The 20,351-nt window shown below is 39.2% G+C and overlaps 1 protein-coding gene across 1 annotated transcript; it reads left to right on the plus strand.

Moving 5' to 3' along the window:
• The first annotated feature begins 4,592 nt into the window (after positions 1-4,592).
• LOC133241755 (tripartite motif-containing protein 77-like) lies at positions 4,593-13,752 on the plus strand. The gene is made up of 5 exons (XM_061407686.1): positions 4,593-5,003; positions 6,253-6,348; positions 10,799-10,821; positions 11,531-11,628; positions 12,917-13,752. The coding sequence occupies exons 1-5, from the start codon at positions 4,593-4,595 to the stop codon at positions 13,408-13,410; spliced, it is 1,122 nt and encodes a 373-aa protein (XP_061263670.1). The 3' UTR covers positions 13,411-13,752.
• The last annotated feature ends 6,599 nt before the right edge of the window (positions 13,753-20,351 follow it).

Genomic DNA, 20,351 nt, shown 5'->3' on the forward strand with positions numbered 1-20,351 from the left:
ATTAAATTGTCCAGTGTATAAACATAATTCTCCATTTATCTAGATCTTCTTTTCTTCCATTGATATTTTATTAAAATTATAACTAGTTATTTCATTTTTTTGGCATGCACATATGCCAAGTCACTTTACTTGTGTCCAACTCTTTGTGACCCTACAGATGTAGCCCCCCAGGCTTCTCTGACTATGGGATTCTCCAGGCAAAAATACTAAAATAGGTTGCCATGCGCTCCTCTAGGGGATCTTCCTGACCCAGGGATTGAACCTGCATCTTTTATGTCTCCCGCATTGGCAGGCACGTTCTTTACCACTTGCGCCACCTTCATTTTCTTAAAATTTAATAATTGTGTTCAGACATAATTGACAAAAAATAAATTCTGCATACTTAAAATGTACAATTTGACAATCTTTTGATACATGTATACACTTACAAATCCTCCATCAAAACCAAGATAATGAACATATCAATATATTACCTGCAAAAGTTTCCTTTGCCCTTTTTTTTAAGTTGTAGTATAAGAACACTTAACATGAGATCTACCCATTTAACACATTTTTAATGATACAATACAATATCACTAACTATAGGTACAATTTTTTTTTTTATCAAATCTCTAGAACTTATTGCATTTGACTAACTCATTATTTGAAGTTATTATAAATGTGAAGTTTAAAGAAATTCAAATACAAAATTTTCATACAGGTGTGTGGCATTAAAATCAATTTTTATATATTGGCCCTTTGTTTTCTGACCTTGCTAAATTTGCTTATTACTTCCAGGATGTTTTATATTAGATTCTGCCAGAGTCCAACTCCAGCAGCCAGGGATTCAACCTGAAGAGATGGACAGTGTCTGCAATGAGACAGCCTCTCATTTTTCTGTGGACTGCCTGTTTATTCCAAGTTTAAGATTCTCTTTTATATTTTTACAAAAACACTGGGCCAGAGGTTTGACATTTTCAGTTCCTCCTCTCCCAGATTTATTATCTCCATAAATCATTGTTGCTCTTCAAACAGAGTTCCTGCTTTAGTGATTCTCTGGGAATCAGCCTTATCATCTATTATCTACCTCTTCTAATGTGTCCTGTAGTTAACTTGTGATTACATTGTAACTCATGCTACATTCCTCAGTTTACTACTTATCTTCCTAAATCCTGTTTGCCCCTAACATCCTGAGCTCACTGTCTCTTAAAAAGGCTTCTAGCTATAGCGTCTCTAAAAATTCCTAACTTCTATAAGCTATAGTAAAATATGCTAACTTTACAACATTCCTTAAATCTTTAACTTCTGTTTTAATTATTTCTAAGCCCTAAATTCAGTAAACTCCTTTGTCATAAACATTCTCCTCACAAATAAGCTTCAGATAGCAATCCCTCCCATGGCCTCAAGCTATGGCCTCTGTGCTCATCCTGGAACACTCTTTTGTAAAAGTCCTTGAACAAATGTCAGTGATTAACTTTATGAATTATTTTCTGAGCACAGCTACAGAAGGCTTTTGTGCCTTCTTACGCTCCTCTCAAGAACAATAAGCACCTTAATATTCCTTTTCAGTCAACTCAGCTGAGGAGAAGAAAAGACAAGTCAGAATTACAAGGCCTAACTCCTTCATCCCGGGATCCGTGCCTGCGGAATGAGGAGAGGGGTCTGGGGCCATGCCTCCATTTTGTCAGTAATGCCTACCGCAGCTCCCGACAAGATTCTTTGGGATTTTCTACACTCATAGCTTTATCATCTATGAATATACATAGTTAGCTTAAAATGTTCTTGTTGTTTAGTCACTAGCTCGCGTCCGACTCTTTTGCGACCCCAAGGACTGTAGCCTGCCGGGCTCCTCTGTCCATGCAATTTCCCAGGCAAGAATATGGAACGGGTTGCCATTTCTTTCTTCAGGGAATTTTCCTGACCCAAGGATCAAACCTGCATCTCCTGCATTGCAGACGGTTTCTTTACCACTCAGCCACCAGGGAAGCCCCGTTCAAAATATACCTCTTTAAATAATCTTTGTCCACTTTCAGTAATACTATATTGCTTTTCATTTAATGTAAAATCCTTAGAATATTTCCAATTCCTCTTTTCTATTTCTTGTGTCATTTTTGTCATAAGTTTCATAAACACATGGTTCATTGTTAAGCTATTGCTTTAAATAGTTGATATATGGCAAAACCAATACAATATTGTAAAGTTTAAAAAAAAAATTAAAAAAAATAGTGAGTTAAAGAAAAATATAAGAGCTTATGTTTTGCCTTTATTCAATTTCCAGTATCACTTATTTTTTGTGAGTAGATCAATTTTCTTCTTAGCACACCATATGCTTCTAAATGAAGAGCTTCTTTATCTCTTTCTTATAGATTAGACCTGATGAAACTGAATTCCCTCAAGTTTTCTTTCTTCTTTTTGAAAAATTCTAATATTTTACTTTTGAAGTATATTTTCACTAGATATGAGAATTTTGGGTGAACAGTTGTTTTCTTTCAGCAATCTAAAGATGTCACTTAATTGTTTTCTTGTCTGCATGGTTTCTGCTCTAATTTTTATCTTTATTTTTCTGTGCATAATCTTTATTTTTCCTATTTCTGTGACTCCCTTAATGAATTTATCTTTGTAAAAAGAAAGAAGGAAAGAAAGAATTTCTCTTTGTTATTTGTTTTTATTTAGTTTTAATATAACTTGCCTAGTTGTGTTTTTGTTTGCTTATTCGTTTCGTATTTTTCTGTCTGATATTCTCTGAATATCACAGATCTCTTTTATGCTGTCTGTCACTAATTTTGGAAGAGCCTCTAAAATTATTTCTTTAAATGCTTCTTTTGCCCTGTTGGGTTTCCCTGGTGGCTCAGCTGGTAAAGAATCTGCCTGCAGTGTGGGAGACTTGGGTTCGATCCCTGAGTTGGGAAGATTCCCTGGAGAAAGGGAAAGGCTACCCACTCCAGTATTCTGGCCTGGAGAATTCCATGGACTGTATAGTCCATGGGCCTGCAAAGAGTTGGACATGACTAAGTGACTTTCACTTCACTTTGCCCTATTATATCTTCATTTTCTTTCTGGAAATCTAATCACACAGATGTTAAACGATGTTAAACAACATTTAATGTTGTCTTACTGCTCTTTGATGCTCTGTTCTGTTGTAATTTTTTACTCTTTGTTTTTCCTTTTTGTGTTTAGTTTTTGTATTTTACACTGACATACTCCCATGCTCACTGGTAATTTTCTTACTTGTACCTACTTCTGAACCCAAACATAAAATTCTCTGCATATGTTATATCTAGCCTATCTGCTTATCTTATACTTTTCATCTGTTTCCTGAAATTACCTATCTTGCATGTTGTCAACATCTTTTTAATAAAAGTCTTTAACATACTAATCATAGTTATTATTATTTAAATTAATTAATTTATTTTAACTGAAAGCTAATTACTTTACAGTATTGTAGGGTTTTTGCCATACATTGACATGAGTCAGCCATGGGTGTACATGTGTTCCCCATCCTGAACCCCCTCCCACCTCCCTCCTCATCCCACCCCTCAGGGTCATCCCAGTGCACCAGCCCTGAGCACCCTGTCTCATGCATAGAACCTGGACTGGTGATCTGTTTCACATATGATAATATGCATGTTTCAATGCTATTCTCTCAAATCATCCCACCCTCGCTTTCTCCCACAGAGTCCAAAAGTCTGGTCTTTACATCTGCGTCTCTTTTGCTGTCTTGCATATAGGGTCATCGTTACTATCTTAGTTATCTTAATAGTTCTAATATCTGTTTTATATCTAAGTCTGGTTTTGATGACTGCTTTGTCTGTTTAGACTAAATTTTTCTTGCCTTATGATATGCTGCATGATTTTTGTTGAACCCCCGACATGTATATGGCAGTAGATCCTGTGCAAAGTTCTTTTTGTATGTGGTGGTAAACACAAACTTTCTTCTGCTAGGATTTTAAGTCTAGAGATTTGTGTTAATTTAGTTGGGAATTGGCTTCTTCAGAATTAGTTAACTATTGTTCAATGCCATTGTTAAAAACCATTTCTTTCTGTTTTTGTTATCCTTAGACTATTGGCTTTTCTCCTCAGGCCAACTCATTCTGTGATCACAAAATGGCTATGCAAGTGGGCATTATATCTGGAAAATGACCAGAAACAGAAAAAGCCATCCGTTAATTCTGTGCATCTCTTCTGGAACAAGAAAATTTTTTCTAGAATTGTCCTAGGAATTTTAGCGTCTTATTTCATTGGCCAGGATTTGAACAAATACCTTGTGTTAACCAATCAGAGCGAGTAAAAAAGGGGAAAATTGTGATAGTTTCGGACACAATGTGATTAGCTGCCTATGAATGATCCCAGAACCTCTGATTCTTTGTCTTTGAAAAAGAGATAATATATGTGGAAAATACTGGATTTCTAATAGGGAACTGAGAAGTAGTGCTGGAGGCCAATGGTGGAAAATAATAACACATTTTACTGGTCTATAGGACTCTCTTTTCTTCACCATCCTCAAAACATGGGCTGTCCTCCTATAGGACATATGTGTATTGGCGAGAGAAAGCTTAAGCTCAGCTCACATGCTGAAAGTCAAGAAAGTCCTTTCCTTTTGTTTTCTTAGAAACATGGCATCTGCTTCCGCACAGTGTCTCCCCACTGAGATCATCTGCTCCATCTGCAAGGACACGTTCACAGACCCTGCCACCATTAGGTGTGGGCACCGATTCTGTACTCCCTGCCTCTGTCTCTTGTGGGAAGATGCCCCAACAGTTACTTGCTGTCCTGTGTGCAAGGCGGCATCTCCAAAAATGGACCTCAAAAGCACTATTCTTGCTAAGAAACATATTCGTTCCACCGGAAACTCAGTTATCTGCCAGTTACCTGGCTCTGCCAAGCAGATGTGTAGGACACACCAAGTGATAAAGCTCTACTTCTGTGAAGCTGACAAGAGCCTGCTGTGCTTGTTCTGCTCTCGTTCCACAGGGCATGCCACTCATGAACACTATTCAGTAATGCAGGTTGCAGAGCACTACAGGGTAAGTAATATCTCTGACTGAACTTTAAAATGTGGAAGACCCTGTATCTGATAGGCACTGAGGAAAATACATTGGTTAACAACCATTATCACTTTATGCTATTAACAAATACAATTTTTGAACACCATGTGCCAGGCACTATTCTGAAATCTAGAGATAAAGCAGTGAAGAAACTAGATATCATCCTTGCTTTCCTGATGTTTAAATTCTGTTGAGCTGAAAGAGAGGAATGATGATGAAATTGATGAGGATTAGGATGCTGGTACTTCAGAAGTAATGTGGTAGATGGGCTTCCCTGGTGGCTCAGACAGTTAAGAATCTGCCTGCAATACAGGAGACGTGGGGTTGATCCCTGGGTCAGGAAGATCCCCTGGAGAAGGGAATAGCTACCCAATCTAATATTCTTGCCCGGAGAATCCCATGGACAGAGGAACCTGGTGGGCTACAGTCCATGGCGTCGCAGAGAGTCAGATACAACTGAGCCACTAAGCGTGCACACAGTGTGGAAGATAAATATCTAGTTTCAGTAAAAGTCATTGGCTACCACAAACATGATTATAATGGTCCTGTTCTAATTATAGCAGATTTAGAAACACTGGCCAACATTTTCTAACAGTGCCACAGGAAAACTGAGGGCTAATATTTCACAATTAAATATAAAGCAAGAGACCTCACAGAATGAATTAAAAGGTATTCCTTCCTCTTCCATTATTTTAGAAGAGTTGGAGAAAGATTAGTATTGATTCTTCTTTAAATGATTGGTGCATTTCATCAGTGAAACCATCTGGTTCTTGGCTTCTCATTGTTGGAAAATTTTTCATTATCGATTCACTCTCTCTACTACATACAGGCCTGTTCACATTTTCCATTTCTTCTTGAGTTAATTTTGGTAATTTGTGTCTTTCTAGGAATTTGTTCATGTTGACTTAAAAAAATGTGTAACATGAAAAAAAAAAAAAAAAAAAAACCAAACCCAGAAACAAAAGCAAGATTCACTTCTGAAAACTGACCAGGTTATTATAAATTCAATGCTAGATTCCTCAGATAATGGATTACATTTTTTCAAATTTAGACATTCCATCTTTGTTTGATCTCCCCAGATTTAGGAGATAGTATTCCAAAGGAAAATTACTGACATATCTGCTCTTTTTACTGTTTGTCCCATGTTCATCCCCTTATATCTTCTTTAAAATATCTGAAATGTACTAACTTTGCTATTCTAGTGCTACAAATAATAGTTATTTTGCAGGAGCACCTTCTGATGCAAATGAAGTCTATTTGGAAAAAGAAACAGGAAAATCAACGAAATATAAAAAAAGTGACCAACACACTCAGAGCATGGGAGGTAAGCCGCAGACCCTGAATCCCTTAGAGCCAGTTTGGAACAAATAACCTGGTAACTTACAGTGGAAGAACTTGAATTAAATCATAATGTCCCCTGAGAGGGTGATCAAAGAGAGCTGCATATGGAAAAACATGACCTTCAATGTAGGATTTCATGTTGAATGACCCCAATAGGTAAATAAAAGATTTTTCCTGATTATCTTGATAAAGCAATATCTACCACTAATACTTCAGTAGAGACAAGAAAATGCAGTATCACAAAACAAAATGCAAGGGTCACTCGGATGAAGGTAAAAAAACAGTTCTGTAGGAGTTTAATAAACTTTGAATGTAAAGCTTCTCAAAAAAATAAAAATCACCCTGAAGCTAATGTTTTAGTAGAACCTGTAAATTCATAACACAGAGATCTAAGGGACAAGAAAGCTAAATATGAGAAAAAATCATAGAATTATTTGGGGCATGTAGATAGCTCCTATTAATTAGTACATATGGTACGAGGCAGGCAGTGAGAGATATGGCTGGCAATGTAATTATAGCCATGGCAAGATGCCTAGCTAAGGATTTGGGGTTTTATTATTCATTGGTTCACATTTATGAATGGAGAGCCTGAAACTAAAGAAGTTGAACTACATTTTCATTTTCAAAGAACTCAATGACTTCTAAAGAAGATACATCAGCAGGCTATATTACAGAATATTTCATTAAAGAGAAATCTGTACATAGTGCTGTAAAAATACTGCAGGACAATAACAAAATTACCCTGATCATTTAAGATGGTTTTCCTAATGAACCATTCTTTCATAGGAGGGCATGTGATATGTTGCTCACTGTTATAGGTCCACAGAGAGATATGGAAATGGACAAAAAGAAACAAATCAATGACTTCAGTAGGATATAATCTTGTAAAAGAAGTCATACAACAAATAAAGAAGAATAACATTTATAATACATCACATTTGTAAAGTTCTTGGAAGAAAATTAAAGCAGGGATATATATAAATAGTACAGGTTTGGGGGATGTATGCTGGCCAGAGAATACCCATCATGAAGGTTACATCTGGGTAGAGATCTAAAAGGATCAAAGGGAGTGAGCCAGAAGGTCTCTGAGAACACATCCTTCTGGAGCACAGAAGACAGAAGCTATGGTCTGAAAGTCTGGGTCCCCCACAGTTCAAATGTTGAAATTCTAACCCCCAAAATGATAGTGTTAGGAGGTTTGGCCTTTGGAAAGTGATTAGGTCATTAGGAAAGAATCCTTATTAATGGGATTCTTATAAAAGAAGCCCTAAAAAAAAAGAAGCTTAGTAGAGACTTGCCCCTTCTGCCATGTGAGGACAAAACCAGAGGATGGCTATTTAGCCAAGGCATAGAAGAAACCTAAATGTTCGTTGACAGATGAGTTGATGAAGAAAATGTAGTATATTTATACAATGAAGTACTGCTCAGCCATAAAAAGAATGAAATAATGCCCTTTGCAGTAGCATGAATGGACCTAGAGATTATCATACCAAGGGAAGTAATCAGAGAAAGGCAAATATCATATGATATCATGTGTGGAATCTAAAAGAATGATACAATTACACTTATTTACAGATCAGAAATAGGCCAATAGTCACAGAAAACAAGCCTATGGTTATCAAAGGGGAAGGTGAGGGGAGGGATAAATTAGGAATTTAGGATTAACATATATACACTATTCTACATAAAAATAGATAAACAACAAGGACCTACTTTATAGCACAGGGAGCTATCAGTTCAGTTCAGTTGCTCAGTTGTGTCCAACTCTTTGCGACCCCACAGACTGCAGCACACCAGGCTTCCCTGTCCATCACCAACTCCCAGAACTTGCTCAAACTCACATCCATCTCATCCCACCGTCCCTTTCTCCTTCCACCTTCAATCTTTCCCAGCATCAGGGTCTTTTCTAATGAGTTGGCTCTTTGTATTAGATGATCAAATTATTGGAGCTTCAGCATCAGCCCTTCCAATGAATATTCAGAGATGATTTCCTTCAGGATTGCCTGGTTGGATCTCCTTGCTGTCCAAGGGACTCTCAAGAGTCTTCTCCAACACCACAATTCAAAAGCATCAACTCTTCAGCACTCAGCAGGGAACTATAATCAGTATCTTGTAATAACCTATAGTGAAAAAGATTTGGAAAAAAGAATTAGCTATACACATGTATATGGATAACTGAATCACTTTACAGTATATCTGAAACTAACACAATATTGAAAATCAATAATACTTCAACAAAAAAATACATGCATATGGTAAAAAATGAAAACCAAGTATGTGAATGTGCTTTGTAAAGTGGAGTATATTTTAATTATTATTAAGCAAAAAAAAAAAAAAAAAAAAAGATGCCTATTTAAGAGGTGGGCTCTCACTGTACACCAAACCTGCTGGCACTAATTTTGTATTTCTTACCTTACTGAACAGTGAGAAGTATTTCGGTTATTAATAAGCACTCAGTCTTTAGTACTTTTGTTAGTAGTCCAAATGAACGAAGACAAGCATTCTATATACAACACATAGACAACAGATAATAAGGGAAGAATAAAATCCCATCTAAATACATGATCTAATTCATCCAATGTCACTGCAGGGTTTTATAAATCTACGACTGGTGATGATACGAGCTGAATACCCTAAAGTGTGTCAGTATCTCCAGGAAGAAAAGCAAAAACATTTAGAGATGTTGGCAATTGAAGGCGCAGTTATTTTTCAGCGACTCAATAGAAATGTAGCCAGAATGATTCATATGGGGAAACTCCTGAGAAAAATATATGAGGAACTGAAGGAAATGTGCCTTAAAGCAGATGTGGACATGCTCCAGGTAAGGACTAAGGACGGATGTTGGCTGCAGAACACCAACCTGCTTGGAAAACACTTGTATCATTTGACATTATATCTTCTTTGACTTCCGTTATTTTTCTGACTCCAAAGTCCAGATTCTGACTCTTCTACCTCTGTGATGGTAGGTTTTGTTCCTCCAGTATAACCTGGAGACAAAACATCAGTTTTGCCTTCTATGGAAGAAGGAGGGCTATGTGGCAAGATTCAAGTAACAGAGCCAGAAAAAAAAAAATCTCCCAAACCTTCTTATATCCTTCTACCATACAGTTGCCCTTCCAACTCTCTACAGGTTTTGCATCTAGGGACTCAACAAACCACCAATGGAAAATATTTTTTAAGAAAATTCAGAAATTTCAAAAAAGAAAAACTTCAATTTGCCAATGCTGACAATGATTTACATAGAATTTACATTATATTAGATCTTATAAGTAATCTTGTTATTTAGTCACTAAGTCGTGTCCAACTCTTTGCGACCCCATATATAGCCTGCCTGGCTTCTCCGTACATGCGACTTTTCAGGCAAGAATACTGGTTGTTCATTGTTCAGTTGTTAAGTTGTATCTGACTCTTTGCAACCCTGTGGATGGCAGCACGCCAGGCTTCCCTGTCTTTCACTATCTCCTGGAGAATCCTGGAGTGGGTTGCTATTTCTTTCCCCAGGGGATCTTCAACTCAGAGATCTAACCCTTGTCTCCAGCTGGGCAGGTGCACTTTTTACCACTGAGCCACCTGGGAAGCCTTTAAGTAATCTAGAGATGCTTAAAGTATACAGGAAAATGTGTGTATATTATACAGATATACTGTGCCATTGTATATAAAAATTTGAACACCCGATGGATTTTAGTATCCAAGGGGGTTCTTAGAATGAATTCCCTTCATATAATGAGGGATGACTGTGTTGAACAGATAAGTTAACTTTATATTTGCACTTGATAATATGTGTAACATGTGTAACCATAGGATGCATTCATCCTTTCTATTTTGAAGTTCTAGATTCAGAGAAGGCAATGGCACCCCACTCCAGTACTCTTGCCTGGAAAATCCCATGGATGGAGGAGCCTGGTAGGCTGCAGTCCATGGTGTTGCTAAGAGTCGGGCATGACTGAGTGACTTCGCTTTCACTTTTCACTTTCATGCTTTGGAGAAGGAAATGGCAACCCACTCCAGTATTCTTGCCTGGAGAATCCCAGGGACAGAGGAGCCTAGTGGGCTGCCATCTATGGGGTCGCACAGAGTCGGACACGTCTGAAGCAACTTAGCAGCAGCAGCAGCAGCAGCAGATTTGGAGTCCACACACCAAAGAACTTTGGGGAAACCCCTGTGAATACTTTTGTATATCAGGACAAAGAACAGTCATTCATGCACCCTAAGAACGTTTGACTTTCAATTTTATTAAGATTATGATCTTGTCAGTTAATGTAAATGTGAGATTGGATTTCATATTTATAAGGAGAAGGGAAATGACAAATGATTTTAATCTAAGGAAGAAAACTGGAAATAATGAATTTTTCAGTATAATCTCATATCCTGAAACTAGACTTAAGAGGAGAGTTTGTGCTGAAAACTAAGCCTTCCTCTCTTTTTCTTTACAGGGTGTGGAAGACGCAATGAAAAGGTAAGTTTGCTCCTCTATTCAAATCATGATAATTGTGACAGTGATCAGGCTATTTCTGCTAAGATGAACCCTCCCTTTCAATACGAAGTATCTTTCTCTCTGTATTTATTCCTTCCTTCTCTAATAGTCTGCCAGGTTTTATATAGTCTACCCTTTGGTGACCGTATGGTGGAGAGGAGCGCAGTTTCTATTGCAAGGCTTTCTGTAGAAGTTGCAAAGAGATGACGATTTTTCCTGCCCCTAATTTCCAAATCCTAGTTATCCAAGGATTATTCCTGGTCATCCATGGGAAAGGCAGATAAGCTCAGAGAAACAGTAGGTAGAAGGATGCTGAGAAAAGGAGTGAGGTAGAATTCATAAAGAAAGAACATACAATAGTGCTGAGCTTTCATATGTATTAAATGATAAGTTCCAACAATTTTCCGCCTATTAGATTTCAGGAATTAGATGTGAATTGCTGTGTGGATCCTCTAGGGAAGCTAGAAGGAAGGAAACACAGTTTTGATTGCGGCGGCACATTCTACTAGGTTTGATATGCCAAGAGCAAGGAAGTAGATTGTAAAATATCATAGCAACTGCAGTGTTCATCCATCTGAGCAGTTAAATTCATACCCTTTAAAGGTAATTATGAGGATTCTGTTGAAGCATCATCAGTGGGTTGCTAATGATACCTTTGGGCCTATTAGTAAGTGGGCCTTTCTCTTTACAGGAGTCAGTTAATGCAGCTGTATATTCCCCAGCCTTTGGACCCACAGCTCAGTACATGGACCATCACTGGGATGCTGGAAAGGCTTAACAGCTTCCGAGGTGAGAGGCAGCACTCTGCGTGAAGGCAATCACATTGGAAATCACATAGGAAACTACATGAATAGATAACACATTGATGATATCTCTTCACCGCTCTGTCTGTTCTTTGTAGAGAACATATGCAAACCCTTTTAACTTATTTTATTGCTAATTATCAGTCAGAAAAGTTAACTGAAGGCTGTCAAAAATAATCAAATATGACACATAGTTTTTTATTTAGCTACTTGCAGTGAGTTAATAATAAAAAGAACACTTTGACTTATAAAAATGCATATCCATTCAGTGTATTTCATCTTGTAGTTAGCTGTGGATATTTAGATTATATCTGGATATTGAGACTCTTAGAATCACCTTAATGCTGTTATTTAAATGTTTACCTGAATATTAAAGGTAATGCTTGTATATGAAAAATCACAAGACTGTCAAAAAGCTTGAAAACAATCCATAATTCATTGTGTAGAGGACTCCCTGAGACAAATGCAACTGACGGTGAGCCCAGCGGACAAAGGAGAAGCTGGACTGAGATGGGATGAGTTGGATTCTGATTTAGCAGTGACTCCGTTAGAAATTCTGAGAGAAATCACTGCAAAAAAAGAGCACATATAGATATTTGGTTTATTTTATTTTTACTTCTTTAAATGTTAAACCCTTATATCCTAGGCAATGTGATCCCTGTTTAGGACTAAAAATAACAATGTCATATAAAATATAATATATATTTATTATGATTATTTTTTTATTTTGTGATGATTGATTAATGAGATGACTTAAGGGCCATTTTGCTATTTTCTTGACATCTATGAACGGACTCCCAAATTTTTGGTGAGGTAGTGAAAATAAGCCAGAGTCGGACATCCTATATCTTTATGTATTCTCAAAGTTTTCCTTCCTCCAGTTGTATAATTAGGGATTTCCTGGCTCTTTAGATAGATAAGAAGCCCTTCCTGTTCTTTCTATGTATTTCCAGTGACACACTCTGTATAAAAGGGTGTGGTAACACAGGGTGTCTAACATCTGTGATTAAAGGGTATTCTGGAACGAGCCAGTACTGCCACACTTGTGGGAGCTAATTGTTACAAGTTCCAGAACTTTAGGAGCAATTATTAAAGGACTGGCGCCTTGAAACCAGTCATGGTGGGTTGAAACATTCCCAGCAAATGAAACAAATCAGTTTGGCTTCATTTCAGAGATTTGGTTGCTACACATTTGTCACAACACCACTGCAGTTATATGTTCTTCAGAACTTGAAACGCTGTTCTCTGACTTCATTGCTTTCATTTTCCTGAAGTGTATATTACGTTGGATGGGAAAATAAGAAACGGTTGCGTGCCTCTGATTGAAGCCCTGAGACGTCTGCAATGCGGTCCTGTCGATCGAGATGTGCCTTGGGACGCAGCATGTCCAGAGAACACGCCTACATGGGGTGCTCAGACCTTCACCGCTGGCAAGCACTACTGGGAGGTGGATGTGGGAAACTCCGGTGACTGGGTTATAGGGCTCTGCAAGGAGTCCTGGACAAGCAGGAATGATATGCTGCTCAACTCTGAGGACATTTTTCTACTTCTCTGTGTCAGTAAGGATGGCCATTTCAGTCTCTTTTCTACCTTCCCATTCTTACCCCACTATATTCAAAGACCCCAGGGCTACATAGGGGTGTTTCTAGATTATGAATGTGGTATGATAAGCTTTATTAATGTTGCCAGAGGTTCCCTCATTTGTAATTTCCTCTCACGATCTTTCTCTTTCCCTCTCAGACCTTTCATTTGGTGTGGACCCAAATGATCAGGAACAGGTCACAAACCTAACCAAGGTTTTGGGAATTCTAGTAGCTGAGGGGGCTCCTATCCTGGTGACTTCTAGAATGGGGAAAATCAATTATAACTTCACTGTGTTTAACTTCATTTTACCTTTAGGACTTACAATGGCTGCATTATTTCTTAAAGTGGTGGTAGTGTTAATGATGTCCATTTGTCTTTTGTATTTTATTTAAATAAAAGCAATCACATTCATTTTTTGGGGTAGGATATAGGCACTTTTCATCTGCCATCTGAACTTACTAGAGATGAAAGAACACACGGGTGTGGAAACCCAGTCAAATGCGTGAATGCAAAGCACAGAGGATTCTTCTTCCAGAGAATCCTTGTCAAAACTCAAGGGCAGCATAGAATTTTCCTCTCCTTCCACTCATCTGGCTAAATTCTACCCCTCCTTTAATCCTGGGTTTCCTGAAGTAGAGTAGATCAATTATAATATGACCTCAAGAACAGCTTATTCTTTCCCTTTGCAAAGCTCACAGTAGATTTTGGATCTTCTTTTGTAGTTTTCAGACTGCCAAAAAGGAAGGCCAATGTCCATCCTCTTCATAACCACATTCCAGGGATGAAACACCAGGTTAAGGATATGAAAGACATCTGAAAAATATTTGAACAAACGAATATGTAGGAAAAACATTAAAAGCAAAGGCTATGTAACCAAAAACATTTACTATCGTGTAGACACAGTCAGTAGCTCAAGAAGTGATGAGAAACATTAAAGAAGTGAATTAAGTTATTGTTCAGGTTCGTGGTGCAGAAATTCAGTTTAGTGGGCGAGATATAGACTGTGTATGATTTGATTCCCAGTGTTGCTCTTAGTAGTTCTCAATGATGAACAGATTTTCAGGAATACACACATGCTTTTACCAGAGGGATCGTAGTACAGATAATATGGCTTAGCTGCTTGGAATCTGCAGTATTTTTAAGGAAGATACATAGAGTGAAAATACTCTGAATATTTATTTTCAAGGATGGACAATGAACTTTATTTCTCACATATAAAAAACATCCAAGCTGTCAAAAAATTTCATTTCAAAGAGTGTTACTGACTTAGAGATTAAAACTTTGCAAAATAATCAGACATTGAAATTCATCTCTTTGGGGATGTATTGCCCAATATAATGACTCTAGTTAACACTATTGTATGATAGATAAGAAAGCTGTTAAAAGAATAGATTCTAAGAGATCTCATCATTAAGAATTTTTTTCTTTTTTCTTCTATTTTCATATATATATATATATATATATATATATATATATGAAGTGAAGTGTGAAAGTGTTAGTCACTCTATAGTCTGACTCTGATTCTGTCAGTTGTGTCCAACTCTTTCTGACCCCATGTACTGTAACCTCTGTCCACGGAATTCTCCAGACAAGAATAGTGGAGTGGGTAACCATTTCCTTCTCCCGGGGATCTTTCCAACCCAGGGACAGAACTGGGGTCTCCTGCATTGCAGGCATATTCTTTACCGGCTGAGCCACCAGGGAAGCCCATATATATACATATAAATATTTCTCTTCCCACTCTCCTTTCTTCTGTCTCTGCATCTTTTGTTCACTCTCTTTACAGAGAAAGTGGTTTAGGGAATAATCTCGGGATTAAATGTATTTTTATGAAATTGTAGTGGAAAATAAATTTTAATTAGAGTTTCAAGTATTTGCTTAGGGATTATTTAAAGCAGTCCAATAATGCCCAGGTGGCGCTCAGTTCAGTTCAGTTGCTCAGTCCTGTCCGGCTTTTTCAACCCCACGAACTGCAGCACGCCAGGCCTCCCTGTCCATCACCAACTCCCAGAGTTTACTCAGACTCATGTCCACTGAGTCAGTGATGCCATCCAACCATCTCATCCTTTGTCCTCCCCTTCTCCTCCTGCCTTCAATCTTGCCCAGCATCAGGGTCTTTTCCAATGAGTCAGTTCTTTGCACCAGGTGGTCAATGTATTGGAGTTTCAGCTTCAACATGAGTCTTTCCAATGAATATTCAGACTGATCTTCTTTAGGATGGACTGGTTGGATCTCCTTGCAGTCCCAGGGACTCCGAAGAGTCTTCTCCAACACCACAGTTCAAAGGCAGCATTTCTTGGGCGCTCAGCTTTCTTTTTTTTTTGTTTTGTTTTGTTTTTTTACGTTTTTTTTTTTTCCTAATTTTATTTTATTTTTAAACTTTACATAATTGTATTAGTTTTGCCAAATATCAAAATGAATCCGCCACAGGTATACATGTGTTCCCCATCCCGAACCCTCCTCCCTCCTCCCTCCCCATACCATCCCTCTGGGCCGTCCCAGTGCACCAGCCCCAAGCATCCAGCATCGTGCATCGAACCTGGACTGGCAACTCGTTTCCTACATGATATTTTACATGTTTCATTGCCATTCTCCCAAATCTTCCCACCCTCTCCCTCTCCCACAGAGTCCATAAGACTGTTCTATACATCAGTGTCTCTTTTGCTGTCTCGTACACCGGGTTATTGTTACCATCTTTCTAAATTCCATATATATGCGTTAGTATACTGTATTTATGTTTTTCCTTCTGGCTTACTTCACTCTGTATAATAGGCTCCAGTTTCATCCACCTCATTATATCAGCTTTCTTTATGGTAAAACTCTCACATCCATACCTGACTACTGGAAAAACTATAGTTTTGACTAGACCGACCTTTGCGGGCAGGTGGCGCTAGTGGTAAAGAAACCGCGTGTCAGTGCAGGAGAAATGATTTGAGGGTTCCATCCCTGGAGGAGGGCACAGCAACTCACTCTAGTATTTTTGCCTGAGAATCCCAGGGACAGAGGGAGCCTAGAGGACGACAGCCTATAGAGTCCCAAAGAGTTGGACACGACTGAAGTGACTTAGCACACACGCACAATAATGCCCTTTTTTTTGGAAGGGATCCAAAAATTGTTGCATATCTAAACTTTTTAGATTGGTTCTGACACCTGCCCAAACGGGATAAATTGTCAACAGTAGGTCTCACGCACAGATAGCTGAAAACTCAGAATCGACTATAAACAGTAACTATGTGAGGACTGCGAAAAATGAAAAGTGAAATGAGGAGAGAAGTTAAAACTGGACTCATTATCCGCAATGGAGTGGGATCTTGTGGCATGTTTTTCCGCTTCTCTTTCCCGGCATTGACTGAAAGGAAGGGAGACAGAGCTCTCTGGTTTGCACGGCTTGGGCATGCAGCAAAAGGTCACACACAGACGCCCGCTCTCTGGTCAAAGAACCGGGAAAAGACGTTTCTGCGAAAAGAAAAGTGTGGCAGAAAGTTTTTTTTTTTTTTTAATCTTTTTTCTTTTTATCTGCTGGAAAGTTTCCCTCCGGGCCCTGGATGGGTAGGCCTCCCGGCTCCCCGCGGACCCCGCGGGCCTCGGTTCCCTTTAGGAGGCGGGGGAGCCCTGGCCACCGGCCTTTCGGCACGCAGGGCTGCCGCTCCTCCCGGAGGGGAGGGTCGCACTGCCCCGGGCGGCCGTGCTCTGAGTCCCGGCGCAGCGAGGTCCCCGCCGCGCCGGCTCGGTCTACTGCGCTGAGTCCCGCCTTGCCCCCAGGTGACTGCTGCAGCCCCTCTGGCAGCCTCCCACACCTAGAAGAATTTACTAGGTTGTCGGTCACCTATGCACGCGTGCTCAAGCGTCTGTGCTCCTTGACTGCTGTGGTGGCCTTCTCTCGGTGACAGCATGGACTGTAGCCTACCAGGCTCCTCTGTCCATGGGATTCTCCAGGCAAGAGTACTGGACAGGGTAGTCATTCCCTTCTCCAGGGGATCTTCCCGACCCAGGGATCCAATCTAGGTCTCCTGCATTGCAGGCAGATGCTTTACCATCTGAGTCACCAGGAAAGCTCCAAACCACTTATTCTTCAATTTAAAAAGGAGGGGAAATTTTTCTTTCGCAATACAGTTGTTCAGGAGCCCAGTCATCTGGGACTCTCTGCAACCCCATGGACTGCAGCACGCCAGGCCCGCGTCCCCCACCGTCTTCCGGAGTTTGTCCAAGTTCGTGATCATTCATTGGTGATGCAGTCTAGCCATCTCATGCTCTGACACCCTCTTCTCCTTCTGCCCTGAATATTTCCTAGCATCAGGGACTTTTCCAATGAGTTGCCTATTTGCATCAGATGACCAAAATACTGGAGCTTCAGCATCAGTTCTTCTAACAAAGTATTCAGGGTTAATATCTCAAGATTGACTGGTTAGATCTCCTTGCTGTCCAAGGGACTTTCAGGAGTCTTCTCCAGCACCACAGTTGGAAGGCATCAATTCAGTAATACAGTAGCAATCAATTAACAATACAGTACACCATATCAAAAAACTGTTTAGATCTTTCAGAATTCAAAGATATTGCTGGCCATGTCCACACCTCAAATTTCTCACATTGTTAAACAGCTTGGTATTGTGACTGATGATTTCTTTTTACTGTGGCAAAAACAGAATATTCCAGTCAAAGTCAGATTTTGAATTATTATAAAGGTTTCCCAACTAAGAGTCATCCCCCTCTCCAACAGTTTTCCTCCTGTATAAAAAAACAAAACAAAATAAAAATATGGTTTTGTTGTTGGTGTTAATTTCCTCCAAACAGCTTGGACTTCCACAGTTTGATTCATCCTATAGCTCCAGGAGGTGAGTCCTATTTGGTCTGGAAAATCAAACAATAATAGTACCAGCCAGGGACTGGTTTAGCAAAGAGTAGTTAACTAAACTTTTCTACTTCCATTATTTGAGTTAAGTGTCACAACCATCCAAGCAGGATTTCTTGTTCAAAATCACCCTGCTGAGAAGTGCGGGAGTAAGAAATCACTTTTGACCCAAATTAAAATCCACAAGTCATCAAGTGTCCTAGATCAGGCAAAATACAAGCAACATGTTGTTTTCTAAGCAACTATGTTAATTCATTCAACAAGTGTTTTCTGGCAAGCTGACAGTTCAAGGGACAATCTACCAGCTTGAGAATGTAATGGTTAATAAAACAACATCCTTATAAGAGATAATCAAAGATTTAAAAACAAAACCACAGCTGTTAAAATGAAGAAATGTACACAGTGCCACTGATCTGTACTTCTTCTGCCCTCACCCACGGTCTAGAAAATGCTTTAAGGCCTCCTCTGGTGGTCCAGTGGCGAAGACTCCTCACAACCAATGCAGAGCGCCCAGGTTCCATCCCTGGTCAGGGAACTAGATCCTATATACCACAACTAATATCAAAGTTCCAGTGTGCTACAACTAAGACTCAGCACAGCCAAAATAAAATAAATAAAAGTAACATTAAAAAAAATTTTTTTAAATGCCTTTATTGCAACCCATTGATTAAAATGTAGGAAAGTGCACATACACAAGATATAGTCACAAACTAAGTGGTTTCCTTTGATGCCCTTTATCTCAAATAGAATTTGTCATTAAAAATAAGTTTCCAAATATATGAATTAATAGGGTTAATTTTTGTAAAAATGGTTTGGATTTCAACTAAAGTCTACTTATATGAATATAGCTACATTTTTAAATTTGCCCTTCTATCTTTATTATTGACACCCTTGCATTTAAAAACAAAACAAAGGGATTATTCTAAAGTTCTCTGAAACTATTATCAGGAACTCCTCGCCACCGTGATGTAACTCTCATTCGTAACAGACAACACCAGAAAACAAATCCTTTTAACATTTTCTTTTGTAAAAAACATTTCAGTCCAGTTCAGTTCAGTTCTGACTCTTTGCGACCCCATGGACTGCACCACAACAGGCTTCCTTGTCCATCACCAATTCCCGGAGCTTGCTTAAACTCATGTCCATTGAGTCGGCGATGCCATCTAACCATCTCATCCACTGTTGTCCCCTTCTACTCCTGCCTTCAATCTTTCCCAGCAACAGGGTCTTTTCTAAGGCGTCAGTTCTTCCCATCAGGTGGCCAAAATACTGGAGCTTCAGCTTCAGCATCAGTTCTTTCAATGAACATTCAGGGTTGATTTCCTTTAGGAGGACTTCCCTAGTGGTTCAGATGGTAAAGCATTTGCCGACAATGCGGGAGACCCAGGTTCAATCCCTGGGTTGGGAAGATCCCCTGGAGAAGGAAATGGCAACCCACTCCAGTACTCTTACCTGGAAAAATCCCATGGAGGGAGGAGCCTGGTAAGCTATAGTCCATGGGGCTGCAAAGAGTGGACATGACTGAGCGACTTCACTTTCTTTCTTTCTTTTCCTTTGGGATGGACTCATTCAAATTCCTTGCTGTCCAAGTGTCAGGGGACGTTCAACTTTCAGGGATCCAATGTGTTCTTCTTTTGTGTGCTGTTTCTCAAGGACTCTCATTTCCTTATCAGTTCCTGGAAAACAGGAGCGGGCAGAGCTACATGCAGTTCTGAGATCATGAGAAAGGGCACCTGCTTGGATTCCTTTTAGTGACTCCCTTCCTTGACCTTTTACTTAAAGTAATCTATTCAGTTATGCCCCTCTTACTCAGGATACAGAATGCTTTCTGGCCCTTTGAAGATTGCTATTTGCTTGGCTTTGTTTTGCTCATTTTTTTTTTACTGCCTAATTTCTGCTTTATTGACTATGCCAAAGCCTTTGACTGTGTGGATCACAATAAGCTGTGGAAAATTCTTCAAGAGATGGGAATACCAGACCACCTGACCTGCCTCTTGAGAAACCTATATGCAGGTCAGGAAGCAACAGTTAGAATGGGACATGGAACAACAGACTGGTTCCAAATAGGAAAAGGAGTACGTCAAGGCTTTAACTTATATGCAGAGTACATCATGAGAAACACTGGGCTGGAAGAAGCACAAGCTGAAATCAAGATTGCCAGGAGAAATATCAGTAACCTCAGATATGCAGATGACACCACCCTTATGGCAGAAAGTGAGGAGGAACTAAAAAGTCTCTTGATGAAAGTGAAAGAGGAGAGTGAAAAAGTTGGCTTA

The sequence above is a fragment of the Bos javanicus genome, chromosome 29 (genome assembly GCF_032452875.1).
Source record: "Bos javanicus breed banteng chromosome 29, ARS-OSU_banteng_1.0, whole genome shotgun sequence".
NCBI classification, from domain to species: Eukaryota; Metazoa; Chordata; class Mammalia; order Artiodactyla; family Bovidae; genus Bos; species Bos javanicus.